Raw genomic sequence first — 27,620 nt, 5'->3', positions numbered from 1 at the left:
TGTTTATGGGGCCGGACGGTGGGCGGGAAGGTAAGGGGGCCACAGTCAGGACCGCTGGCTCAGGGCCAGCTGGGGGAGCCACCCACCTCCCTGTACCGTGATGCCCTCCTCTCTGTGTCGGGGGCTGGGCTCTGCCGTGGGCAGAGGAGGGTGAGTGGGGTCAGGGGTGGGGCTGGAGGCCTCTGTGCACAGGGTGGAGTCCTGCCCTCTGGCAGCAGTGGGCGGCGTGGAGGCCAAGCTTCCCCCGCTGCAGTGCCGGCACCAGCTCTCTGGGACTACTTCACCTGTAGCAAGAGCCCCAGGGTCAGGAAGGCGGCGGGGTCCCAGAGGACAGGGTGCAGGCCCCCAGGTCAGGGCCCCCCCGCCCAGCTGAGTCAGGGACCCCACCTCCCTGACCCCCATGAGCGCAGGTCCAAATGCCTGTCCTATGCTAGGGCTGTGGGTGGAGGGAGGGGAGCCGCCCTGCCGGGCTCCCTGCTCACAGGGCGCCGGCTGCCTGGGCCACCCTACCTTGATGAAGGTGACGAAGCCGCTGTAGAGCAGAGTGACAAGGAAGAGGGCCACGAAGGTGAGCCACAGGCGGCCCGTGTCCTCCAGCTCGGAGTAGTCGTCACCGCTCTCGTCCTGGCTCCGCGGGGGCAGGGTGGTCAGACCTGGGGAAGCGCCAGTGCCTCTGAGACCGCGCCAGTGCCGGCACACGGTGGGACCCCAACGCGCACATGCAAACGGCCTGCTCCCTGCTGGGCCGCGCTGGCCGCTGGCGCTCCTCAGAGCCCGCCGGGTCACTGTGCCTGGTGGGGCCGACGGTCTGGAACCAAACTGGCTCACAGCTCAGTTCATGCCAGCGTGACTGGGCGCAGGGAGTGGGGAGCACTGACACTGATGTGGACACAGGGGGCCCGGCCCGGCCAGGCTGGACCGCGAGAGCCTCCCTCAGAAGTGGCAGCTCTGTGACAGGGTGAAAGATAAGATGGTGCCAGCCAGGCAGAGAGAGCTGGGAACAGCGTCCAAGCAGGAGGAACAGCGTGACGAGTGCCCTGTCTCAAGAGAGCCTGTCCCGGAAAAGCGGACGGGAGCTCCGTGTGCCTGCAGTGGGGACCTGGGGCCAAGCGGCGGGAAAGGAGGCCAGAGTGGGGCTGGGGTCGGGCCCTGCTGGTGACTTTAATCCTGAGAACAAAGGGCTTTAAGCAAGGGCATGTGAAGGCCAAGTTTGAATATCAAAAAGTCATTCCTGCTGGAGTTGGAGTGGTTGGCGTGCAAGGCAGGATGAGAGGGACTTGCTAGCGTCCAAGCCCAGGTCAACACACTTGTGCAGAAAGCGCCCCAAAGTCCGGAGGGAGAGCCCGGGGGCAGGTAGGAAGTACTGGGTCCTGGGACCTGTCTCATGCCCTGGACTTTCCTAGTCGTTCATTCCATGAATGTTTATTGAGGGTCTTCCTCGTGCTTGACCAGAGTTACCGGAAGTGGGGTCTGTACGTGGTACTGGCCGGGAACCACTGGTCACAGGGCACAGGAAATAGGTACGGAAATTGTGTACATTGGAAATTTTTATAGCAGTCTGTTGAATCTAATAATAAAAAATCAGCACATTTGGGTTTCTGTTTGTCTCAGATTTCTAGTAATTAGTTCATATTGTATTCTGCAAAGGTATTGGTCCATGATTCATTGGAAAAAATTTAAAAGGCAGCAGCCCTTTGCCACAGAAAACTTGAAGGAGCCTGTTCTACACACATGGAACGCAGGGGTGAGCAGGCCGGGGGTCAGTGAGATGGGTAAACATGACGACAGGTTCCCATGGACCTGCTCCATCCAGTTAAAGGCCAGGTGTACCAGATGCCCCATGACCCAGCCCTGGGGTCAGGAATGTCTTCTCAGTTACACAAGAGAGCTCGTGTGAATAAGCAGAAGTTGGCGGGATGGGAAGGTGGGAAAGATTTAGGGTGGGGGAAGCAGCGTTGGGAAGAATTGCAGGTGAGAGAGGTCATGCCCATTCACCCCTCTGGAGCGGGGCAGGAATGTGTCAGCGGGCAGCCCATGGGGCACAGTCTGAGAAACCCTGGGACAGGGTTTCTGTCCTGTCCTGACAGGGACAGGATCTGGAAGTTTTCCTTAGGGCAAAAGAAGCCATGAAAAGAGCTTAAGCCGAGGGGTGACATGATTGGCATTGCTTTCAGTTCCCACATCTGGGTCACCTGTGGGTCTAGTTCTATTTGCTAGTTTAAAATCTTGATTACGGGTGAGGGTTTTCGCTCATTTGCATGCCTCGGAGACTTTGATTGCATGTTAGACATTGTGCGCAGACAGACAGTGAGCCTGAAGTAGATGATACATGTGTATTTTCCACGAAGCGGGCACACACTCTCCTCTGTTGGGAAGGGAGGATGAGGGGCTCATTGTTTTCACCAGGAGTTGAGCTGGGCTGGGTAGCAGGATCGTTGGCTCCTGGGTCTGAATGTTTGGGTGGGGTCAGGTCCCTCCAGTGGGGCTTTGGGATCTAAGCCTCGTCCAAGGCTGGAGATCTCTTGCCTTGCTCTGCTCCCAGACACTGCTCACTCAGCAGAAGTCCTGGGTGGGGGGATCAGCGGGTGGGGGGGATTTGTCTGGGGCTCATCTGTATTCCCACTCCCCAGGCCAGCCCACACAGACGCTACATCTCGGCAGATTCCCTCGCGTCCCTCTCCTCTCATGGATGCCCAGGCCTCTCTGTCCACCTGTCTGGGATGAGGATAAAGTGGCCAACAGCCTCTTCTGGCCTAGGGATCTAGGTCAGTTGGACACTGAGTCCTCAGCTCTTCAGAGGCTTTAAATAAACCTGATTTTTACTGTCTATTCGATGTTGTCCTGTTACCGCATGAGTGACCATCTCACTAGCTTCTACATCCTAAGTGGAAGCAGAACCTCGATGGATGTTTAAAGGTCACCTTGGCTGCTGAGTGAAGGATGGGCTGCGGAGGGGGCGACGCTGGCAGCGAGACCAGCAGGGAGCGCGGAGGTCTGGGGTGGGGTCAACAGAGAGAGGCGTGAGGACTCGAGGTATTCAGGAGTTGGGGGGCTGCCTGGCTGCGAGGGTGGCAGAGGGCCGAGGTCCCTTGGCTTCACTTTGGCGGATGGGACGCATGGCTGAGGAGTGCTGGGGCCGCAGAGCAGGCCAGGAGGGAGAGGCGAGGCGCCCCGTGGGAGGCAGCGTTCCAGCTGCCGTTTTGTAACAATAACGAGGACCACAGGTGCTGGCCTATGCTGAGCACGCTGCAAGCCTCCCCTCCTTTGGGGAGAGGCGGACGGAGGTGGGCTGACCCTAGAGCGTAGGGGCATGGCGTGGCCTACGGATGGAGGACCGGGGGGACCCTGGAGGTCCTTGGAGGAAAGCAGCAGGACCCGTCGAGGCAGCAAGCCACAACTCGGGGGGCATGCAGCTGGCCCAGCGAAGAGAGAGGCTGCAATCCAAGCTGTGCAGAGGCTGAGGAGAGGCGGCCGAGGCTGCCTTAAGCAGGAAGCCGTCCTGGCTGCCCTCCACTGGTCGGGAGGAGGGGTCGGGGCAGGGAAGGCCCAGCTGCCTGCCGTCTCGGACCCGGGGTGGGATGGTGCGGGCTGCGGCCTCCTGGACGAGGCCTTTCTTCCCCTCACTTCCAGGGGGCCCTGCGGACTGGCCAGGCCTCCTGCCGCCTCTGCCACCCACCCTGTCTCCAGAGTGTGTGGCCCTGGCGGGTGGACATATTTCTGGCCCCTGTGGGAGGTGTGGGTCAAGGCTCTGAAGGTGGCCAGTCCAGGGTCTCCTGGGACACGAGACCACGGAGAGCCTGCGCTGTGCCTGGGGGCCCGTCTGCCCAGGGGAAGAGAGAGGGGCAGGGGCAGGAGGCCATTTCAGTGACCCAGGAGCAGACAGGCCCGAGGGGCGTGAGCCGTGACAGGTGGCCCAGCACAGACGGCGCCTGGATGGGGAGGGGCAGTGCTGTGAATCGGGCTGTGCCCCAGGCGGGCACTTCAGGAGGACACCTGCTGGGGCACAGGTAGGCGGGCCGGGGGTGCAGCCGCTCTCCGGGGGACCCTGCAGGGCCAGCGGGGGCACTGCTGCCAGGCCCGTCTGTGTGAGGGCTGCTGTCCGGGCGTCTCCTCCACTCCGAGGGGTGCCCATGGTGAGGGCCAGGGCCGTAGGCAAGGTCCCGACCCCAGTAGAGCAGGAGCCTTCCTGTCCCCCTCGCCTTGCCGACTCGGGCCCCCCAGCTGCCGACACCTTCCTCTGCCTGGCTCCCGTCGGGTGGCCTGGGGCCTGGGCCCCCTGCTACAGCTCCAGCTGGGCTGTGTGTGCTGCTGCCTGCCCGGCCCAGGGTGCCCACCACTGTCCCATGGGGCTGGGCTGGGTAGGGAGGGGGCGCCGGTCTGGGTGCTGCCCTCTGACGGGGCGGCAGTGGGGGCCTGGCAGGATGCCCCAGAGGGGAGCGTGAGCCCTGGGCCCCCACCACAGCCTCTTCTCTGGCGCTGTCTGTCCACTCTTCTCCTCTGAGTGGCGTGTGGTCAGGGCCTGCCGTGGGTGTGTGCCGGTCTGACTCCCTTGGGTGCCCTAACCCAGCCCCCGCTTCCGGGCATATCTGGCTTCCCAGGTGCTGACCGTGCTCCCGGATGGGCGGAGGTCTTGGGGGCTAGGGAGGCTTGGATGCCCCCAGGGGGGCCGCTGTCTGGGGTGATCACCCTCACACCCAGCCCAGGGGAGGCCCTGCTCTGCACCCAGAGGCGGGTGCACCTTGGAGGGAGATGGCTGCTCCTCAGGGACTGGGGTGGGGGGGCCCACCTCCCACCCTTCGTGGGCCAGCACATGGTGTGTGGACACGGGCCCGGGACCGATGGGGCAGCTTCCAGGGCACCCAGAGCCCCCAGGGCAGGGAGGCGTGCACTCCAGACGTGCAGCAGCCTGGTCCCCGCTGCCCGGCTCCTCCGGGGCTGCCCCTCCACCCCTGGCCCAGCGTCTGCCACCGGCTCGGATGGAAGCCCCCAGCCCGCGTGACTCACCACCAGTGTCCAGGTTCCAGCTGGCGCTGAGCAGCGTCCGGGAGGCCTCGTGCCTGACCACACAGGTGTAGGTGGCAGCCACACGGCCCGGGAAGGCGGGGACGCGCAGGACGCTCCAGGTGCGGAACGAGGAGTTCCCAGGCTGGGCTGCGGGGCGCGCCGTGGCGGACCAAGAAGGGTCCACCTCGCGCTGCCCCTCCAGCCAGGCGAGGAGGACGCCCAGCGGTGAGAAGTGGGACACCTCGCACAGGAGCCAGGTGGCTGCCTCGGCAGCGGGCAGTGGACTGGGCGCCGTCAGGACGCGGACGGCAGGCTTGCTGGGCGCCAAGGCCTCTGTAGCGAGAAGCCTGGTCACGCTTTGGGCCGGGGGCATCGGGAGAAGCCAGGCGGCCAGGGGACGATGGGCCCCACCCCCCGGGGTCCCCTGGTGGAAGGAGGTGGCCAGGGGCGCTGCCGGCTGTGGTGTGGGGCGCAGGGGGCCTGCGGCTGCCCTGTCTCCCCGGCCTGGGAGCTGCCCTCACCGTGTTCTTTCTGTGCCACCAGAGTCACCGGGGACTGCAGGCCAGGGCCACTCAGCGTGCAGGTGACGGGCGTCCCATTGACCCACAAGGCCCTGGACAGGGCCAGGTGGCTGCTCTGGCTCCAGGACCCGTTGGTGTGCTCTTTGGGCTCCTCCTCCGTGTGCCCGCTCTGGGGCTGCCCAGCCACCTCCCAGGACAAGCGGGCCGCCTGCAGGTCGCCTCCCACCGCCAGGCAGGTGAAGTTGGCCTGAGCCTGGAGCCACAGGCCCTGCAGGGGAGGGCGCAGCAGGTAGACCCTGGGGGGCTGGGTGTGGTTCCGGCACTCTGCAGGGGACAGGGACAGGTTGGCGAGGGTGCGTGGTGGTCCCTGGCGCAGTGGATGCGAGCGGGGTCGAGGGGTGGCCAGCGGCTCCTGGTGTCTTTAGTCACCGCCCAGCCCCAGGCCTGCCCTCTCCCCAGAGCCACCGGCCCTTGCTGCTTTCAGAAGGGCAGTGGGCCGGTGACCTCCCGTTGCCCACAGCCGGGCTGGGGTCTCACTTGCAGGCAGGCTCTCTCGGCCGCTGAAAGTTCTCCACCCTTCTCCCCCCCCACACTTGGTTGCCCCAGGGACTGACCTCTGCAGGGGTCCTTTGGATTTTCTGGCATCCGGGCTTCTGTCTGGGTGCGACTGGTGGACAGCACTGTGCGGGAATGGGGTGAGTCAGGGTCTCCTCCCAGCTCCACAGACGGCTGGCGCTGTGGCCTGCCCGCACTGCCGGCCCCCTTCCCGCCCTCTGGGGGTCGTCTCCATCAGCCCTCCCTGAGTACACCTCCAGGCTCTGGTGGGACCCTGGCTGTCTGCTGCTGGTCATGAGTACCTGTGCTCAGTGCTCAAGGACCGTCCCCAAGACAGCCACCTCGACAGTTTAGGGTGATGGTGACCAGTAAGTTATTGGGCCATAAATTGCGACAGCCCAGGGGTCAGCCAACTTTTCTGTCAAGGGCCAGAGAGCAAATATCTTTAGGCTTTACAGCTGCACGGGGTTTCTGTCTGTCCTCTTGCCCTCCTCCTCCTGGTCCATCCCTCTAGAACTGGAAAGGCCAGTCCTAGGCTGTAGAGATCAGGCTTTGGGCCGCATCTGGCCTGTGGGCCGTGCGAGAGCCGGGCAGCGTCTGGGTCAGGGGGCCCTCCCTTTTCGGAGGGCTTGGCTCGTGCGGTCAGCACACCTTAGGCCCCAGGTGGGTCATCTTCCATGGGAGGGCAGTCCGGCCCCAGAACAGGAGGGCCCAGCCTGTCCTCTTGAAGCTCCGCCCTCTACCTGCCGAGGCTGCCAGGTGGGTGGTCCGGCTGCAGGAGTCACGGCTGGGGCTGAGTGCTGACACACGCTGGGAGGGTTGTGGATGTGCACAGCCCTGCCGCGGTGACCTTCTCATCTGGAGGACTGAACTATCTCCTGATTCCCCACGCCCTGTGTGCCCAAGCAGGCCACCCCGAGCCTGGGAGACACGCACGGCGCGAGCAGATTCTGCCCTGGGGTGTGAGCGTCTTGACCAATGAGCTGGGCAGGGCCCCCACGGAGATGCCACAGCGGGTCGCGGCTGCTGTCCTCTGCTTGGAGCTTCACTAGCACTCCAGAGGGCCGGCGAGGGGGCTGCCATTCTCTGTGTGACCAGCACAGCTCCAGTGGTTTCTGCCCTTCTCAGAGCGAGGCCACGCTTCCCAGGGTGGCAGACAGGGTGAGGTGTGACCCTGGGCCCCAGCCAGGCCCCCAGCACTCAGAGAGCCTGGAGCCAGGTGGAACTGGGGGTGAGGTCAGCTTTCGCCGGCTGCCACGGCTCCCCGGCCCTGTGGGTGGCACCCTGCTTCTGTGAGGGTCTCGGGGCTCAGTTCCATACTCCTGGCTGCCTTGGGAACGTGTGCCCGCGTGAGGCTCCACAGCGAGCTCACGGTCAGCGGGTCTGCTGGGCCAGGTGAGCCTGGAGCTGGCCTGTGGACTCTCCCTCTCACAGTGCCCCTCACGTTGTGACCTGACCACATTCATGAGGGGCTGATGGCCACACGGGGACCTGAGGTGGCCTCTGCAGTAGGTGCCCCTCAGGTCAGTACCGACTTCCTGGCTCAGGCTGTGACTTAAGGACTCATGGGAGAAGTCATGGAGGGCTGCCAGAGGGAGGCAGCTGGAGGCCGGGCAGGCAGGTGGGGGTGTGCGTGAGCGGGGGCTGCTGACCTGCGATCCTTGGAGTGGTTAGGGTGAAGTCCTTTGACTGGGACGCCACAGAGGACACCAAGCGGTTTGGAGTCTGCTTCGATGCTGAAGTCAGGGAAGCAGTGAGCAGGTGAGGGTCAGAGTGCAGTGTGTACCGGGGGAGGGGTCGCAAGGTGAACAGGAAGGGCAGGGGGTGGGGGGCGAGCAGGGTGATGTAGTGGGGACGCGCCTGGCCTGACCCTGCCCCCGGCCGCGGGAGGAGCCCGGCTCACCTCGGACAGGCACTGGCACGGACGGGTCGCCGTTGGGGTGCTTGACTCTGCACAGCAGGTGCTCTTCGGAGCCCTGGGGGATGCTTGAGAAAGGCAGGAGCACCTGGGAGGAGGCCACGTACTTGCCCTCCCGCAGGACGGCCGGGAAGCTGTGGATGTTCAGGCTGCTGATGTCTGTGCTGTTACTGTAGCTCCAGGAGAAGCTGATGGAGCTGGGCAAGAAGTCCCGGGCCAGGCAGCCCAGGGCCAACGGGTTCTCATCAGACAGGGGGTTCGCGCAGGAGACCAGAGGGAAGAGAGTCGGGGCAGACGGGCTCCCTGAGGACCCGAGAGAGAGGACAAAAGAGAAAGGGGGCGTGAGAAGTGTCTCTCGTGCCCTGCCGGTAGGTCGGGGGTCCGGGCGGCCCCGGCTTCCCTCTGGGACAGTGGAGCCGGCGCGGCCTCACTGCCCCTGGCTCAGCCACACTGGGCCCAGCCTCGGGGTCTGGGGTTGGAGGGAGGGTCTGAAGGTCATCGGTGAGGATGATGCAGACTCAGCTCCACCGACCCTCAGCACAAGCAGGTCACTGAGGTCGGCCCAGAGCAGCCAGGACGGCCCAGCGTGACTCCCAGGGCTCAGCTGAGGTTAAACCCTCCCAAAGCAGCTCGTCCAAGTCGAGCCAGCCCAGCCAGTCCACTTCTGCGGGACCCTTCTCAGTCCCCCTTGGTTAGCCCAGCCCAGCGCAGCCCAGCTCAGCTCGGCCCAGACCAGCTCAGCCCAGCTCAGCCCAGCTCAGCCCGGCTCAGCCCAGCCCGGCTCAGCCCAGCTCAGCCCAGCTCAGCCCAGCCCATCCCAGCTCAGCCCAGCTCAGCTCAGCTCAGCCCAGTTCAGTCCAGTTCAGACCACCTCAGCATAAACAGTGCTTCGGGGCATCGGAGGACGGTTTGGGATTAATTACCTTGAAGGAACACCCCATTAGAACATTATACGAATGCACTGATAAAATGCACCTAAGACTATTTACTTTCTTGAATATTTACTTTGAAAATGAATATAAACGAGCAGTTGATAAGCTAAAACTGAAATAGATCCAAATAGTTCAAATAGGAAATAGGAGCTGGCAACCCCAGGAGCACTGAACGGATCCTCTCACAGCCTCGGAAGGACCAGCCGTGCCGGCACCTTGATCTTACTTCCAGCCTCTAGGCTGTGAGAGAATGAACTTGTGTTGTTTAAGCCTGGCCTGTGGTTCTTTGTTGTGACAGCCCTCAGACACTCCTACAGGTGCTGTCCTGAGCTGTCAGCCCCGTGGCCTGCATAAGAATCCCCCCATTCCCACTGGGGGTGGCTGTGCTCTGTGGGACCCCTCGTTGAATGTCCCACAGCCTGACAGTGTGGGCTGCAAAGGGCACCGTTTAATCAGAAATATGCACCGGGAGCCCACTGCCAGGGGAAGGGTTTCTCTGGGGACCCGTGTCCACTGCCAGCTCTCTTAGGCAGTCGCCTCTTCAAGCCCCTGCCACCCCTGTGGGCCCCCAGCACCCTGAAATTGCCTCCCAAGGGAGATGGCTCCCAGACCACCCTCACCTGGGCCACCTCCTCTGGTCCCTGTGCCTCCTCTCCTATCCCACTGCCTGCTGCAACAGCTGGCCCGGACTTCTCTGCATCGCCTGGCTCAGCTCCCGTCTCCGAGCGCTAATCCCTGGCTTCCCTACCTCCTGCCAGCTGTCCCCCTTTCTGGGCCTTTCCTCTGCGTCTCTCCCGGCTGTTTCACCCGAGACCTCTGTGCCCGCTTCCAAGCTCCATCACTGTCTGCTGGGCAGTGGGTGAGGGCCCGCGCTCCTGCAGGGCACACAGCGGCTGCACACGTGCCGGGTGCCCCTCCTGAGTCCCACCCGCACACACCAGGCACTCCCAAGGTCGGACAAGCCCTCCTGTGGTTGGGCTTGCTAGGAACAGAGACAGAGTGACAAGGCCTCATGCGGGGCTCGTAGCGGCGTCCCCGCTGACGCACACAGGGGTCCCAGCTCAGGCTGCGCTGGGAGACCAGGCCGGGGGTCCTCTCCAGCTCAGCTGTCTTTCTTCCTCTGGACCAGCCCTGAGACCCAGCCTGGCACGTCCCCTATGGGCCTGGGAGGAGACGCACGGCCCTTTCCAAAGAGTCCTTTGGAATTGGGGTCAGCTCTCGAGATACACAGCACACAGGAGTGTGGCTTGAGAAAAACCCTTCACAAGGAAGCAGTATCACAAGATAAAATGTACACATTTATTTCAAGGCCACAAGCGAGACATTGCAAAGCAGGGCCGGGCGGAGCCCACGGCTGTGGGCTCCATGCTTGGCCACGGCATTTGGCCACATCGGGAGAAGCTGGTTTCTTAGAGCTCGAAGCTGGAGAGGGACACGGGGAAGATTTCAGTACAAGTGGACAAGCCACACAGACCCCCTGGCCCCAAGGCGGCTCCCCTCTCGTTCCGTCTCTGGTCCCCCATGTCCTTGGCTGGCCGTCACTTCACCTGCAGGCGACAGAGACCACGTGAGTGGGGGTGGGGGTCCCCGGGGGTCGTGTGCCACCCGCTCTTCACGGCCAGGCAGCCCACCTTGAACAGGGTGACCGTGGTGCTGTAGAAGAGGCCCAGGAGGAAGAGGACGATGAAGGTGGAGGCCATGGTGTTGAGGTTCTCGAAGCCTTCTTCCTCGGCGCTCACTTCGCCCTCTGCAGGAGACACGGCACAGTGGGTCAGCTTGGCCGTGGCGCCCGCAGGGCCCACCCTGTCTGCCCCTCGACCATGCGGCCACCGGGAGCGCTGGGGGCACGGCAGAAGCAGGCCGGCGGGCGGGAGGGCACGTGCACTCCCGCGCCAGCCCTGCTGTGGGGCTGGGAGCTCCCGGGCTTGCCAGGCGGGGTCTCGGGCAGGCACGGCAGGCCACTGACCACCCGATCCGGGCGGGCAGGTGCAGGGTGTGGCCCAAGCTGAGCAGAGAGGCGACCCCAAGCACCTTGTCCCAGGAGACCTGGGGTGGCAGAGAGCAAGACCGAGCAGCACAGTACGCACGGGGTGCGGCCTGTGCCAGGGCCAGTGGAGTGGCCCCTGGTGTCCTGGACTCCCCTGGAGGTCGTAGGGCCACTTGGGGCTGAGAGGCAGGGGGTGGGCCTCCTGTCCCCTGTGGTTTGGGGTGGGCCCCGTGGCCAGTGAGGACCAGCCCCGGGGGCAGATGGCTGTCTGTGCCGAGGGGCCTGTCCTTCCAGCCTCCCTCCCTCTCCTTCTTGGGGCCAATGGCACACGGGGGAGGCCGTGTGGGGCGCTGGCTGGCTTGTCTGCCCCACCAGCACTCAAGGCTGGGGGGCCAAGGGGCCAGACAGACCCTGAGCCCCCAGGGAGGGAGACATTAGGACGACAGGCGGAGGACATTCTGTGGGGTCTGCAGCCCCCGCACTGAGAGACCCTGGGGTCATCTGGGGCTCAGGCCCCTAAAGGGCCAGGAGCCCGGGAGGGTCGGGAGGCAGCCTGGAGGGGCGGTGGTGTGCTGGACCCAGGAGACCTGCTCAGCCCCCGCTTCCCTCCCTGCCTACCTGGCTCTGTGCCCACCATTTCCAGGCCAGTGTTTACAGACAGGGCCCCTGCAGCTTCCTACTCCAAGGAGGCCCCTCCTGGGACAGCCTCTCGCTGCCTCTTCACAGGGGGAGGGGATGGGGGCGCTGCCGCCCTCACAAGGGCCTGGACCGGGAGAGGCACCCCTCCGGGGCATGGGCCCACGCCATCCTGAGGAACTGCAGCTGGCCGGGCCATGGTGGGCCTCGGAGCCCGCTACCCTGGGGCTGGGGACGGTGGCCATGGCAGGAGTCCAGGATGGGCCAGCCCGTGGGCACATCCCCAAGCTGAGACAGAAGGACAAGCAGAGCTTGGGCGCGACGCCCGGCAGCCAGAGTGGTGCAGGGGAACACCGCCGGAGGGGGCGGGCGCGTCTGCCAAAAGGCACCGAGTGGTGATGGCTGTGCGAGGGTCGGCATCTGTGTCCGTGTGTGCAAGCCTGTGCGTGTGCCGTGGTTCGTGAGTGTGCACGAGCATGGGTACATCGGTGTGTGTGTGTCCATGTGTCTGTGTGTGCCTGTCTCAGCGTGTGTCTGCATGCCCACGACTTGTCCACGAGCATGCAGGTGTGTCTGTGTGAGCGCCCATGTGCACGTGCCTATGTGCGTGCATGTGTGAGTGTGTGTGTACCTGTGTACCTGTGTGTCTCTGTGTCCACGTGTGCATGTGTGTGTGTGCCCATGTCCATCACCTATGTGTCTGTGTCACATGCATCCATGTCTCTGTCCATGTGTGTGCCTGCCTGTGCGTGTGCACGCACACACGTGTCTCTCTGTGTGCGTGCCCACATGCACGTGTGTCTCTGCATGTGGCTGTGTGTGTGCATGCGTGTGCATGTGTTGCACACCCGTGTGCCCCCGGTGTGGCTGTAGAAGCAGCTAGAGGAGCAGTGAGTATAGGCTTGGCTTGCGGTGAGCATTCCGCAAGGGGCACCAGGGCTTCCAGGGGGGGTCGGAAGCCTGTGTGGAGGCGGGGCCGAGGGCGGTCTGCTGGGCGGGGGCAGCACAGCCATGGCCCCCGCGGGGAGAGCACTGCTCACTCACAACCAGCGTCTTTTGAACGGATCTTTTTATTTCTAATTTTTATAAAAGGCGACATCTCACCCACTGACACGGTTAGTTAGCACACACGCAGGCACACACACAGCGACGGCCACCCAGGGGCTCTGGTCCCGGCCTGCGCGGGCGGCCGGGTGGTCAGTAGCAGGTGCTGGCCGTGTCGGACATGACCAGTGACACGTTGTACAGGGTGGGTTTACCGGTGGACTTGTCCACGGTCCTCTCGGTCACCATGTGGGGCAGGGCCTCGTGGCCCACGACGCAGGTGTAGGTCTCCCCGCTGTTCCAGTCCTCTTCGCTCACCGTCAGGATGCTGTACACGAAGTAGAGGCCGGGGGCCTGGGGCTCGGGCGCCGGGGCACTGGTCACGTACTTGTCGGAGGACATGGGCTGCCCCTTCTGCAGCCACTGCACGAACACGTCCGCGGGCGAGAAGCCCTTCACCAGGCAGGTGACGGAGGCGGACTCCCGCAGGCTCAGCTGTTCCCGCGTTGGTGGCAGCACGTACACGGACGGCATGTGCTTGGCGACCTCTGTGGGGGGAGACACGGTGGTGAGATCGGGTTGTGGGCGAGAGGGATCCATCCTGGACGGCGGGGAGCGCAGGGGCTCTCCTGGTCCCGCCTCGTTGTCCTCAGACCCCAGAAACCGTGGGAGAGCCCGGGGCGGAGGGAAGGAGGCCAGCGCAGGCTCACCTGTGGGCCTGGAGATGTCGCGCTTCAGTGGCGAGGGCAGGTCTGTGTGGGTCACCGTGCACGTGAACCTTTCTCCAGACTCCCATTCCTCTACGCAGACAGAGGCCTCACCCATGGCGCTGAATGTGCCATTGGCGTGGCTCTCGGAGACGTTGGTGTGGGTCTGCAGGGCCTCGCCATTCTGGCGGGTCCAGGAGATGCTCAGGCTCTCATAGGTGGTCAGGTCTGTGACCAGGCAGGAAAGCTTGGCTGACTTGGTGAGGAAGATGTCAGCGAAGGATGGGGGGATGGTGAAGATCCTGATGTGGGAGGTCGGGACTGGAGGTGGAAGAGAGTTGGTTGGAGTGAGATCAGGCAGAGGAACAGTGCAGCCCAAAGAGCAGGCGCCGAGTTGGCTGCATCCCTCGTGAGCCCAGGGTCCCGCTGCAGGGGGACGGTGGGCCCCCAGCTGCCCCGCACACAGCCCCTCCCTGCCCTGGGCCGCTCTGGGAAGCCAAGGCTCAGGACGCTGCTGGCACGTCGGGAGCGGTGTATGCAGGCCTGTGTGAGGGTCCCCACCCAGCCCGGGGGCTGCACTCACGGGTGCTGCACACAGAGGACACGTTCTTCTGGAAGGTCCCCGTTTTGTGTTCCACCTCACAGGTGAACACGCTCTGGCTGAGCCACTGGCTCTCCGTGATTGTCAGCATGCTGTAGGTCCTGAAGGTCACGGACGAGGACTTTACAGTCTCCACTGGGCCTTGGCTGATGCCAGACACCACCCGCTTTCCGTCACGAAACCAGGAAAAGGAGATTTGCTTGGGGCTGAAGTCTGTGGCCTGGCAGATGAGCCTGGACGTGCGCTGGGGGTTGCCGGAGAAAGCGTCTCGGGGGGGCACGAAGATGCCCACGTTGGGTGCCTTAGGTTTCAGCACTTCTGCAGAGAAGGACAAGGCATCAGCTGCGCCTGGCCTGACCCCGCCCCCGGCTGCGGGAGGAGCCCGGCTCACCTGGGAAAGGCACTTGCATGGACGGGTCGCCATTGGGGTGCTTGACTCTGCACAGCAGGTGCTCTTCGGAGCCCTGGGGGATGCTTGAGAAAGGCAGGAGCACCTGGGAGGAGGCCACGTACTTGCCCTCCCGCAGGACGGCCGGGAAGCTGTGGATGTTCAGGCTGCTGATGTCTGTGCTGTTACTGTAGCTCCAGGAGAAGCTGATGGAGCTGGGCAAGAAGTCCCGGGCCAGGCAGCCCAGGGCCAACGGGTTCTCATCAGACAGGGGGTTCGCGCAGGAGACCAGAGGGAAGAGAGTCGGGGCAGACGGGCTCCCTGAGGACCCGAGAGAGAGGACAAAAGAGAAAGGGGGCGTGAGAAGTGTCTCTCGTGCCCTGCCGGTAGGTCGGGGGTCCGGGCGGCCCCGACTTCCCTCTGGGACAGTGGAGCCGGCGCGGCCTCACTGCCCCTGGCTCAGCCACACTGGGCCCAGCCTCGGGGTCTGGGGTTGGAGGGAGGGTCTGAAGGTCATCGGTGAGGATGATGCAGACTCAGCTCCACCGACCCTCAGCACAAGCAGGTCACTGAGGTCGGCCCAGAGCAGCCAGGACGGCCCAGCGTGACTCCCAGGGCTCAGCTGAGGTTAAACCCTCCCAAAGCAGCTCGTCCAAGTCGAGCCAGCCCAGCCAGTCCACTTCTGCGGGACCCTTCTCAGTCCCCCTTGGTTAGCCCAGCCCAGCGCAGCCCAGCTCAGCTCAGCCCAGACCAGCCCAGCCCAGCTCAGCCCAGCTCAGCCCAGCCCAGGTCAGCCCAGCCCAGCTCAGCCCAGCACATCCCAGCTCAGCCCAGCTCAGCCCATCCAGCCCATCCCAGCTCAGCCCAGCTCAGCCCAGCCCAGCTCAGCCCAGCTCAGCCCAGCTCAGCTCAGCCCAGACCAGCCCAGCCCAGCTCAGCCCAGCTCAGCCCAGCCCAGCTCAGCCCAGCCCAGCCCAGCCCAGCTCAGCCCAGCCCAGCTCAGCCCAGCACATCCCAGCTCAGCCCAGCTCAGCCCATCCAGCCCATCCCAGCTCAGCCCAGCTCAGCCCAGCCCAGCTCAGCCCAGCTCAGCCCAGCTCGGCCCATCCAGCCCATCCCAGCTCAGCCCAGCCCATCCCAGCTCAGCCCAGCTCAGCCCAGCTCAGCTCAGCCCAGACCAGCTCAGCCCAGTCCAGACCAGCTCAGCCCATTTCAGCCCAGCTCAGCCCAGCTCAGTCGAGCTCAGCCTCACTCACACCCGTTAAACCAGGCTCAGCTCAGTCCAATCCACCTCAGCTCAGCCCAGCTCAGCCCAGCTCAGCTCAGCTCAGCCCAGCTCAGCCCAGCACAGCTCAGCTCAGCCCAGCTCAGCTCAGCCCAGCCCAGCGCAGCTCAGCTCAGCCCAGCTCAGCCCAGCACAGCTCAGCTCAGCCCAGCTCAGCTCAGCCCAGCCCAGCGCAGCTCAGCTCAGCCCAGCTCAGCCCAGCACAGCTCAGCTCAGCCCAGCTCAGCTCAGCCCAGCACAGCCTAGCACAGCCCAGCTCAGCCCAGCCCCGCTCAGCCCAGCCCAGCCCAGCTCAGCCCAGCTCAGCTCAGCTCAGCCCAGCTCAGCTCAGCCCAGCACAGCCTAGCACAGCCCAGCTCAGCTCAGCCCAGCTCAGCCCAGCTCAGCCCAGCTCAGCTCAGCCCAGCTCAGCCCAGCCCAGCTCAGCTTAGCCCAGTTCAGCCCCTTTCAGCCCAGTGCAGTGCAGATCAACCCAGCTCAACCCATTTCAGTCCAGCTCAGCTCATCCAGTTCAGCCTAGATCAGCCCGGCTCAGCCCATCCAGCTCAGCCCAGATCGGCCCAGCTCAGCACAGCTCAACCCAGCTCAGCCCAGCTCAGCCCAGCTCAGCTCAGCTCGGCCCAGCTCAGCCCTTCGGAGGACGGTTTGGGATTAATTACCTTGAAGGAACACCCCATTAGAACATTATACGAATGCACTGATAAAATGCACCTAAGACTATTTACTTTCTTGAATATTTACTTTGAAAATGAATATAAACGAGCAGTTGATAAGCTAAAACTGAAATAGATCCAAATAGTGAAAAGGGGAACCTTCTAGTTTCTGTCAACATCTTTGCCTTATTTTAGAAATGCAAATTTTCCAGGTGTTGTTGCGTTCAGTGGAACATTTTCAGTTTTGTGGGCCGAGCAACACCCTCACCAAACCACACCTTGGTGGCCATGAGCTATAAATTTACCAACTGTGTTTTCTTGCTTCCTAAAATAGACTCTCGGCTGATCTGCTTCCTGCCACCTGCTGCAGGGGGCCAGCCCCACATGCGCCATCTTGACTAACTCAGCACCACCAATTAATTAAAAAAATAAGCCGAATTTATTGTTGCCAAAGCTCAGCCTTGAAACAGGGCAGGGGGCCAACAGTACTGAGTTACTACTTCTCGGCCAAACTTGCACCCCTATCAACTCCCCAAAGACAGGATTCACAGTTGTTAATTGAATGATAAAATTTAAAATACATTAAAAGCCTCTCACATTCTAAAGTCACAATTTTCCTAATCATCAGGACCCCCTTGAAGCATATCCTGTCTTTTAGTATTTCATAAGCGTGCCTCTCATGATGAACATGTATCTTTCTCTTAGCAAGTGTCCCCACAAAGCCCGGTACCTGTAACCTCCCCAGGCTCTTCCTTTCGGGGGGCTGGGGCACACCGCTTTCACCAAGATCGGGACACTACACGTCCATCCTCACCCAGACAATTCTAACCCTAACAAATGAAGAATTTGAAGTACAATCTAGCACAGAGCACACCTCATATCTGAAGGGGATATTTCACTATGCCTTCCACATGTGGCATTCCTGTGGTTTTAGAAACACAATCATCAAGGCACAGTCCTCAACTGACTCAATGATTGTAGCAGCCAAATTATCTCTTGCCATAGACCAAACTGTCCTGCCGCCGAGGGGGTCCTGGGACTCCCCCACAGGTGGCCCTTCCCACCTGCAGCCGCCTCTTGAATGCTGGCAGTATTCCGATTTTTGAAAGACATCAGAAAATCCAGAGGCTCTGAAATCCCTAGGGCGCCTGGTCCTGGTCCCCTCCTGGCCGGTCTGCCCAGTCCCCCGGCGGACACAGACGGCGATGCCCAGAAACCCCAGAGACAGGAGCAGAAAATAAAAGCCCTGGAGGGGCCATTCTTACCTGAGGAGACGGTGACATAGATCCCTTGGCCCCAGGCGTCTATACCGTAGTAATCACTGTGGTGGGATCTCCAGCTTCACCTCACAAAAACCTCGGGGGCCCGGCACGGCCCCATGGTGCCCGGGGAGCCGACGGTCCGAGTCACTTATCCGGAGGGCCCCGGAACCCTCTGATGGCCCTGCCCCCTCCAGGCTGACCCGGAGACCCCACATCCCAGCCTGGTGCCCAGAAGCCAGACCACTGCCCGCCGAGGCTGCCTGACCATGAATCATGAATCCTTAACTCAAACTCAGAAGTCCAACCAACGTCAAACAGCCAGCCGCCTGCCCTAGAAAGCTGACGGAAGCCCCTGGTGATGTGGTGATGCTCGCATCAAATGGCCAGATCAGCCGAAGGAGCTGCCTTGGCTGTCCCCACACTGCGGCGTCCCTGGGGCAGGGAGGTCCATCTCTGGGCCCCTTTTATGGGGACCCTCTCCCTGGCTCCCTTTCCGGTCCTCCAAAGTGCCCCGCGCCTCTGACATTGAGACCCTGACACCTCGGGTCTCCCCAAGTGTGGTGGAAGTGTGGAGGCGGTGAGGACTCACCTGAGGAGACGGTGACCAGGAGCCCCTGGCCCCAGGCGTCATACCAGTTGTCACACTGTGACAACTATGCCGGGACCCCGAGCAATAACTGGTGGCCGGCCAAGACCGCCAGGCCACCTCGCATAACACCTACTGTGGCCGGCAGGGCTGGGGACCTTGGGAGCCCAGAGCCCCCGGGTGGCTGAGACCCCCAGGGAAAGCTCTGGCTGCAGAGCCCATCCAGAGAGGGTGTCTGGAACCTCTGCTCCCTGCTGGGGTGAGCCTGGGCCCCCTCGGCCCTCTTTCCGAGCCCCCCAGGCTGCCCCAGGCCCTCTGGACCTGAGACCCAGACAGCCTCGTTTTCCCTCCGGATGTAGCAAAAAAGTCTCAGAGAAAGTGAGGCAGGAGGGCTAGTGAGGACTCACCTGAGGAGACGGTGACCAGGACTCCCTGGCCCCAGGTATTTGGTGGTCACAATGCCATGGGCCCCGTTGGGAGGTGTACAAAAACCCAAGCCCCTGGCAGCCTCCTGGTCCCACCTGAAGCCTTACCCCCAGGTCCCTGCGGCCCCGGGTGCAGAACCCGCTCGGCCCAGACTGTGTTCCACCAGCAGAGGTCCCATTTCCGCAGGACGGGCAGGCAGATGGCCTCAGGAGCAGCCTCCCCCCGGCCTCCTCCCCCCTCTCTGGAGGTCTTCCCCCGGCCCAGGACAGAGGAGGCAGAGAGCCATCTCACCCGAGGAGACGGTGGCCTGGGTGCCCTGGCCCCAAGCGCTGAAGCGGTCCTGGTTGCCCTGACGCACACAGGCCCCGGCCCTGGGGAAGCTCTGCTCAGGGCTCCTCCCTCCCAGCCACCCCTGTCCCAGGGCCTCTCAGCCCAGCTCTCAGCTGGCTCACCTCCAGGGGCTCTGCCAGCTCCCAGGCCTGGTCCCGAATGGCACCGCTGGCAGTGGTGGCACAGCCACAGGCCGCAGGGACCTGGCCCACGGCTCAGGCGGAGCAGCCGTGGGGGACCCTCACCCAAGGAGACGGTGACCAGGGTCCCCTGGCCCCAGAGGTCAAAGTTAGCATATAGACACGGTGAGCTGGCCCCGTGCTGGGGGGCCCAGAGACCTGCACCCAGGCTCCCCAGGGAGCCCCCAGGAGCTGGAAGGTCTGCTCCCTGCTTGAAGAGACTGCCCAGCCCCTGCCCCTGCAAGCGCCCTCCTACCAGAACCCCGTGGTCTGGGACTGGACGTCCTCCAGACCCCTGACTTGCTTGGCTCCCACGAGGTCATGTTTTCCCTTTGGCCTTCTGTGCAGCCTGCTGCTTGGAGGCTCAGGGCTGCCCAGCCCTCCTCGATTCCCAGCTGGGCTCCCCTCAACCCAGTACCCCTTCCCCAGGCCTTGGGGACCCAGTCCCTTGCCTGGAATGCGTCCCATCTCGTGCCCTCCTGGAAAGTCCCTTCACCTTCCCGGATGGCGCATGTGACACTCCTTCTTCAGGCTCCCTACCCGCCCCCCTTGTGCACCCAACTGTGAGCCCTCAGGGCGAGGACCCAGCTGCCCTGGGGCCTCTCTGCCCAGGGGTTTTGTAAAGTCGTCAGTCACTGTGGCCCTAGCTAGCCCTGTGGTTCCTGGCTCGGCCAGAGCCCCGAGGGCGGGCAGCGGGCGAGGTGGATCTGGGGCAGGTCAGCCACAGGGCCCACGGGAGACCCCTGCCCACCAGTCCCCACACAATCATTCCTAGGCTGGTTACAGATTATTTGCCGCTTTGCTAATAATCCTTCAAGTGTTGAAGGCTGCCTGCGTGGTTTCCTTTTTCTTTTAGAAATGAGAGCATATTCAAGGCTGTCTCGCGCCCACCTGCACTGGACCTATGTTCTCAGGTGGAGAAAGCCCTGCCATGGCAGTGGGCGGGGTCCTGGGCCGTTGCTGACCGCAAGGTGGCTGGCTCCTGCTGGCGTGCCCTGGGGGGTCTGTCAGGGTCTCTCTGGTCGCAGCTGTGGCGCTGGCAGCAGCCCCCTTGTTAGCACTGTGAGGACTTTCGCTGCCCTCTGTGGTAACGGGGCTCCAGGGGGGCTGGGGCTGTGCTGATGCTGGAGCACTGTGTGCCCACATGGCCGGATCCCTGCCATGTCCCCCGGCTGCTGGTTCTCGGGGAGGGTCTCAGCTCTTTTGATGGCCCTGGCTGGAGGGAGGGTGCGAGGGGAGCGGCACGATGGTCTAAAGGAGTGGATTCCCCCTCCCAGACCTGCGTGAACCCTGGGGGGTCCCAGGGGAGGGGAAGAGGAGGCCTGCATTCAACAGCGTCGAACCTGGGGCTGGGGTGCCAGGACCCACAGGTGTGCCAAGTGTGGGCCCTCACGGAGGGGAGATGCTCACAGGTGCCCAGAGGCCAGGTGTAAGTGTGGTGGGCATGCTCGCCCATGGACCACTGCCAGGGGTGGACAGAAGGGCACAGACATGGCTGGGGACTGGGATGGGGTGATGATGCCCTGGAGGCTTGCTGCGGGAGGCGTCAGTGGATAGCATGTGGGGAAGTCTGTGTGTGTGTGTGTGTGTGTGTGTGTGTGTGTGTGTGTGTGTGTGTATGTGAGTCCAGCTGACCCCAAGACCCAGAGGCTGGGCCCTGTGCCTGGAGGAGAATAGCAGGTGGTTGGATGTAGCCTGATTTAAAGGTGGCCTGTGTACTCAGCAAAGAGGCTGAAGGATGGGGAGCCTTTTTGAGAGTCTCTCCCTCTGCTCCAGGGCCTCTGATCTCCCTTTAAGGAAATGGGGGGTGGGGCTGTCCCAGGCCCTCCAGGAAATGTCTGCTCTGGCCTTCCAGCCATCTGGTTTTTTGCCTGGGGGAGGGGAGGTGCCCACCGTGCCCTGCCAGCCCCTCTCCTCCAGCCCCGTGTCTCAGGCCCCACCCAGCCTGGGCCCTGTCTCTTCAGCACAGCAGAGGATCAGCCAGTCTGCAATATCGTGTACCCTGTTGAGAGTGCAGCTCTGCCCTTGGGGGCTGGCATGTCCTCTTGGCCCCCAGGTGTGGCAGGATCTGGCTTCGGCAGAGCTTTTTGAGCCCTTCAGAGAAAGTCTGCCCTGGCCCCCCTTCCTGGCAATGGTGTGCAGAACTTGGGTCAGGGCAGCAGTGGTGGGTCTGGAGCCTGCAGGCCACGTGGCTGGCTGTGCTCATGCCCAGGCTGGGCTCCTGCTATAGCATCCCATGGCCAAGTCCTGGGACGCTGCTCCTGCCTCCACCCACTTCAAGCACGTGCCAGAGAAAGAACATGTGTGTTACAGGTGTGCGTCCCAGCGAGTGCCAGGTGAGGCATCTGGATCTCTGTAATGGGGTGGCCAGAACTGGGCCCATTGGCCATGCTGAGTCAGTCTCCCAGCTTCTGCCCACAGCTGTGTCCCATAAGGTGCCCCCACCCCACTCTGGAGCAGGTGGCTGGGAAGGTATCTCCCAGGACAGCTGGGCTGTCCTGAGCAGGAGTTGCAGTCGAGCTGAGGACTGGACCCCTGAGGCCAGGGTGCCCTGGTCACTCAGCTGCCTCATTAGAGTCAGGACACATCCATGCAATTACCTCAGTAAGCAGCCAGTGAGCTACAAATGGCTCTCGGCCTTGATGTCCATGACGGGAAGCAGGTGGGAACACCATTCCCTGTGCTCCTTGAACGTCTGGATCACAGTGTCCAGGAGATGGAGAAGTCAGAGATGACATGTGCTTGGGTGATCGGAGGCCTTGCTTAAGGGCGGGGGCTGCAGCTGGGCCCAGGGCTCTCCATGGCCCTGCAGCCTTGGTGAGCTAATCCTACTCCAGGGTCCTGTTTTCCTAGAGCTGGCACTGTGGTAGACCAGATGGCCAGAATGTGGGTGCACTTTGGCAAGTGAGGAGGACCTTCCTCACGTTTGTGCGGGGAGTGCTTTGTATCTGAGATTCGGCTTCTGACGGCCTCCACCCTTGGGGAACTGGTCTCTGGACATTTTGCTCCAGAAGGAAGGTCCTTATGGGCAAAAACACAAGGGGAAAAAGTGCTTGGTGCTTCATTTATCAGTTCAGAAGGCATACAAGGGCATGTGGTTGCTTCAGTCAACAAATCAAGAGTTGCAAGAGGTTACCAAAGGGAAAAGAAACAGGGGGATCTCCCTGGCGGTCCAGTGGTTAAGACTTTACCTTCCAATGTGAAGGGGGTGCGTGTTTGATCCCTGGTCAGGGAGCTAAGATCCCACATGCCTCACGGCCAAAAGAACAAAACATAAAACAGAAGCAATATTGTAACAAATTCTATAAAGACTTTAAAATGGTCCACATCAAAGAAAAATCTTAAAAAAAAGGAAAAGAAACAGGAATTACCTCTTTTAATACCCAAGGACATGAGCAAAAAGGTAAAAACCAGAGAAAAAGGTAACAACTTACAAAAATTTTTTAATAAGTGTGGGGGGACACCAACACATGCTATAAATTTCAAAAGGCAATAGTCAAAAAATGAACAAAAGATTCTAGTGCCTGCTGGCCTGTTCCTCCCTCCACCCCTACAACCCAGAAGAGGCAGTGGCGGGGTGGTTAAAGTTTTGAGAAGTCTCCTAAGTTCCCCCACGGTCCTGGGAGGAGGACACTCACTGGGAGTGTCACCACACTCGACGGGAAGGACACCTCCAGCTACAGGGGACAGCAGGCCTGATCTTCAACAGGACAACCAAAGCTGGCTGGCCTCCCCACGGAACGAAGAGCTGGGGTGGGAACTTGCTCAGTGCTGAGGATACGGGGGTGGCGGGCTGTGTCTCTGAGGATGTCTTGGCCATTCCCTCATGACTGCAGAGTTGCTGCCATCGTTAGAAGCATGAAGGGCTCCCACAGCACCTGCGGCAGGAAGGAAGGGCAGGAACAAATGCACTCTCATTGCAGCCTGGCCTTTTATGCAAGAAGGGAAGCCCCGGCTGCTCCCACACCTCCATGTCAAGAACAATGCTGCGTCCACAGCCTCCCCTGACTGTGCAGTCCCTGCACCCGGGAACACCCTCCTCTGGGAGATCTGGGGAGGATGAGCTGCTCTACGAGCACCTCATTTTAGCCTCTTCTTTCTGCCTGGCACAGGCTGGTTGCCCCTGGGAGCTGCCACAGGAAAGGGGGTGAGCAACATCAGTGGGTTTTCAGTGATGGGCGCAGGAGCTCCTGGGGTTCAGATCCTGATGGCAGCGTGCCTTTGACAGAGGGACATGCCTGTCCCTTCAGTACAGTGACCTGGATCTTCAACAAAGTCTCAGGGATCATGACACCCCCTTCACCCCTCCTTTGCCCTAAGGTTACAGTACATCAGGTCAAGGTCAGTGCTTGGCCAACAGTCCCCAGAGGGGGCATCCATAGCCTTAGGTGGGGCCAAGGGTGTCAGGCACTCCCCCTCCCCATACAGGACAGGGAGGGGTGCCCGACAAACGGCCCTATCATTGCTGTGTGCATTTGCTTGCGTGCATTTGTTGGCACTGCCAAGCCTTATGCATGTTTGAGGCAGTTTGCCAGCTTTTCTCCTGAGGGCTTTCTTGACTTGGAGTTTGAGGTTCTTTCCTGCCATGAACTCTTTCCACATTGTTCCCACAGACTCCTGCCATCGTAAATTTCCAGCTGAAGGTGAAAGGAAGGGAGAAGAGCACATCGCCCTTGGAATTCTTGGAAGGCTCCCAATGACCGTTGGTTCTGGCACCCACACTGTGCTGGAGAAAGTGGCTTTTCTGTGGATGAGGTCTAGGGATGAACAGAACCAGGAAACATGGCTCCCTCAGATTCCAGAACAGGAAGAGCCCCCTCTGAAGACCTGATGATGTGCTGGCCTTCATATCCAAATGTGCCACCCCCTCCATCACTGACTCGCTGCAGTTAGCCCACATATGGTGAGTTGCTTTTCTGCTGGTGGTGCTGCACCTGCTCTGAGCCACCAGCTCCCTGCAGTCCCTGCAGTGTGTGGACCCGACCCACTCCTCTTGCATCAGGAAGGATCAGGACTTCTGTGTCTGCAGAGTTGCAGCCAACTCCGGGTCCACATTTACTACAGCCTTCCCCTGGAAAACTCACATAAATGCCCTGAGCCTTGAGTTCCCTCATCTATAAAAAGACGGATAGCAAAGAGGGAATCAAGATGGTGGAGTAGAAGAATGTGGAGCTCACCTCCTCCTACAGATACATCAAAACCACCTACATATGGAACAATTCTCACAGAACACTTTACTGAGCACTGGAAGAAGACCTCAGACACATGAAAGGACAAGAAAGACCTCCACATAACTGGGGAGAACAAAAGAAGAGAAGAAAAGAGGAAGTGGGATGTGACCTGCACCCCTGGGAAGGAGCTGTAAAAGAGGAAAGGTTCCCACACCCTGGGAAGACCCCTCACCAGTGAGATCAGCTGGCAGGTAGTGGGAGGTGCTTCAGAGGTTTGGAGGAGAGCACAGCAACTGGTCTGTGGCAGGCAGAACAGAGGGAGACCTGTACAGACAGACCTTGCCATTGCTCTGAGTGTCCCAGTCTGAGACGTGCTTCTGTTGGTATAGGCAGGGGCTGGATGCTGAAGGTCAGGCTTTGGAGGTCAGACCTGGGGAGAGGACTGGTGTTGGCTGTGTGGAGACAGCCTGAGGGGGCTGGAGTGTGGTACGGCTGCAACCAGGGTGTATGCGGAAGACTGGGTCTGCCATAGAAGCTAAGCACCATTGTTAAGTGGGACGTGAAGGGAAGAGTGGGGCGGAGTATTCCATAGCAGCCTCTTTCTCCATGCACTAGACAGGATGCCACCTCAGTGGGCTCCAGGAGTGTGTGCCAACGGGTTGCCCCCTCACAGAGGTGAGCCCCAGGGGCTGCACAATGTAGGAAGCAGGGCTGAAACCTCTTCCCGCGGCTGTGTGAGCTGTGACTTTACCACCACCACAAGCTTTGTAAACTCGGTGCCTGTAGGCAGACAACAGGTGCTCCCATGGCTGCGGTGGGTCTGGTCTTAGCAGCTGTGGGATTTGTGGGCACATGCACATGGGGGCTGGGCCGGCTCTGGGTCTGAGCTGCCTCCATAACACTCACAGTGGGTCCAGGTGCATGACCACTGTGGTCCTGGGACCTGACTGCATTGGATCTGTGCTGGTGACCTTATGAAAACAATGCCTGAGCGACCCCAGGGCTGATTGCTGTCATCTCCACAGTTGAGGTGGGGCCAAGGGCAGTGCCAACAACAGTGTACTTTGTGAGCCAACACAACAGGTGACAGGTGACACCACAGAGCACACTACTGGTGGACAGCTCCAGTGGAGAAATACTCAGTGGCTCCTCTCGCAGTGGGCACACTCCAATACCTCCTACCTTAGACTGCAGCTCAGAAACAGATCTTGGGGCTTCTACTCCAACAACTAGGGAGCAGGCCCTTCCCCCAACAGGGCTGGGACAACCACAGAGCAAAAACAGGAAGCCCTGCTCAACATCCAGTGCAGGCTTTGGTCACCACAACACCAGTCACACTTCCTATCAAGGAGAAAACAGCCAACACTTACTGAGGAAAGAGGTGGCAGGTATCCACACTAAAAACAGCCCTTGTACCAAAAAATAAGCCCACACAAGGTACACAGAGACGCTCCCACATATATAGCCCTCCGAGACTACAGTAGATAATTGTTTCTCCTAAACTCACAGAGTAAGAGAAATATAAGGCAAATGAAGAAGCAGAGGAACCACTCTTAGGTAAAAGACCAAGAGAATTCCCTTGGAGGAACAAACAATGAAACAGACTTCTTCAGTCTAACAGACACCAAGTTCAAAAAGTCAGCAATGAAAATATTGAAGGAATTAAGAATGGTTATTGACAGAAATGCAGATTACTGTAAAAAGGAACTAGAAACTAAAAGGTGAAGCCAAGAAAAATTAGAAAATTCATTTGCTGAGATGAAAGCTGAGCTCAAGGCAAGGAAGAGCAGAATGAATAATGCAGAAGAAAGAATAAGTGAGCTGGAAGATAGAATAGTGGAAATTACCCAATCAAATCAGCAGACAGAAAGCCAAATGAAAAGAATGAAAGCAATATAAGAGACATATGGGATAATGTAAGCAGGCCAATCTACACATAATAGGGATTACAGAAGGAGAAGAAAGAGAAAAGGGGATTGAAGTTGTATTTGAAGAAATTATGGTTAAAAACTTCCCAAACCTAAAGAAGGAAACAGACATTCAGATACAGGAAGCACAGAAGGTTCCAAACAAGATGATAACAAACAGACCTACACCAAGATATATTATAATTAAAATGACAAAATTAAAGATACAGAGACAATTCTAAGGCAGTAAGAGAAGAACAAAGAGTTAATTATGAGGGAACCCCCATGAGGCTATCAGCTGATTTCTCTACAGAAACACTGCAGGCCAGAAGGGAGTGGCAAGTTATATTCAAAGTTCTGAAAGGCAAAAACCTGCAACCTAAGATACTCTACCCAGCAAGATTATTTAGAATAGAAAGAGAGGTAAAGTATTTCCCAGACAAGGAAAAACTAAAAGAATGCAGCAATACTAATCCTATCCTAAAAGAAATATTGAAAGACCTTCTCTAAATAGAAAAGAAGTAAGAAGCTATAGGAAAGAGAAAAATCACAATTGGAAAGCAAATTATTTAAGCAAGTATACAGATTAAAAAATCAAAAAATTTTTGTGAAAGCAATGATAACCACAATGAACAGCAAAATGATAAGTATGAAAATGTAAAAGAGGACATCAAAATCATAAAATATGGGGCTTCCCTGGTGGTGCAGTAGTTGAGAGTCTGCCTGCTGATGTAGGGGACACGGGTTCATGCCCCGGTCCGGGAAGATCCCACATGCCGTGGAGTGGCTGGGCCCGTGAGCCATGGCTGCTGAGCCTGCGCGTCCGGAGCCTGTGCTCTGCAATGGGAGAGGCCACAACAGTGAGAGGCCCGCGTACCACAAAAAAAAAAAAAAAAAAAAAATCATAAAATATGGTGGAGGAGAGTAAGAAAGTGCAGATTTTTTTAAAAAAGAAGTTGTTTGAGCCTACATAACTATCAGTCTAAAGAAAGTAGATATAAGAAGGGGTTAACATACTCAAAAAACAGGGCAACCACAAGTCAAAACCATAAAGTAGGTTCACAAAAAACAAAAAGAAGAGAACACAAGCATAATATAAAGGGAAATCATTAAACCACAAAAGGGAAGACAAAAAGAAAAAAAAGGAACAAAGAAGAAATATAGAATCAACTGGAAAATGAAGTTTAAAATGGCCACAAATACATATCTATCAAAAATTACCTTAAATATCAATGGATTAACTGCTCCAATCAAAAGACACAGAGTGGCAGATTGGATTACAAAACCAAAATCCAACAATATGCTGTCTACCAGAGACCCACTTTAGGGCAAAGGACACACATAGATTGAAAGAGAAGGATGGAAAAAGATATTTCATGCAAAAGGAAATGACAAGAAAGTGGGGATTGCAATACTCATATCAGACAAAATTGACTTTAAAACATAGGCCATAAAGAAAGATAAAGAAGGACACTATATAATGATAAAAGGATCAATACAAGAAGAGGATATTACACTCATCAACATA

At 59.7% G+C, this 27,620-nt stretch overlaps 1 long non-coding RNA gene and 2 gene segments (V, D, J or C); all 3 read right to left on the bottom strand.

Moving 5' to 3' along the window:
• Positions 1–6: 6 nt before the first annotated feature.
• On the bottom strand, positions 7–10,453 carry LOC112406389 (immunoglobulin heavy constant delta-like). The segment is given in 8 exon segments: positions 7–284; positions 511–653; positions 5,005–5,337; positions 5,526–5,849; positions 6,140–6,205; positions 7,733–7,816; positions 7,984–8,424; positions 10,384–10,453. Coding segments are annotated over 8 exon segments (1,470 nt in total).
• Positions 10,211–20,160, bottom strand: LOC112406388 (Ig mu chain C region membrane-bound form-like). The segment is given in 8 exon segments: positions 10,211–10,477; positions 10,562–10,677; positions 12,813–13,145; positions 13,308–13,625; positions 13,888–14,223; positions 14,297–14,614; positions 18,797–18,917; positions 19,906–20,160. Coding segments are annotated over 8 exon segments (1,806 nt in total).
• Positions 20,161–22,577: 2,417 nt separating this feature from the next.
• On the bottom strand, positions 22,578–25,624 carry LOC112406391 (uncharacterized). The gene is made up of 3 exons (XR_003004549.1): positions 25,368–25,624; positions 24,418–24,615; positions 22,578–22,892 (listed from the first exon to the last, which is right to left on the bottom strand). It is a non-coding gene; the product is annotated as an uncharacterized LOC112406391 (long non-coding RNA).
• Positions 25,625–27,620: the final 1,996 nt, after the last annotated feature.

The sequence above is a fragment of the Neophocaena asiaeorientalis genome, unplaced genomic scaffold, assembly GCF_003031525.2.
Source record: "Neophocaena asiaeorientalis asiaeorientalis breed wild unplaced genomic scaffold, Neophocaena_asiaeorientalis_V1.1 scaffold969, whole genome shotgun sequence".
Lineage (NCBI taxonomy): Eukaryota > Metazoa > Chordata > Mammalia > Artiodactyla > Phocoenidae > Neophocaena > Neophocaena asiaeorientalis.
The sequence above is the reverse complement of the archived record's forward strand: the minus strand, read 5'-3'. Positions and strand labels throughout refer to the sequence as shown.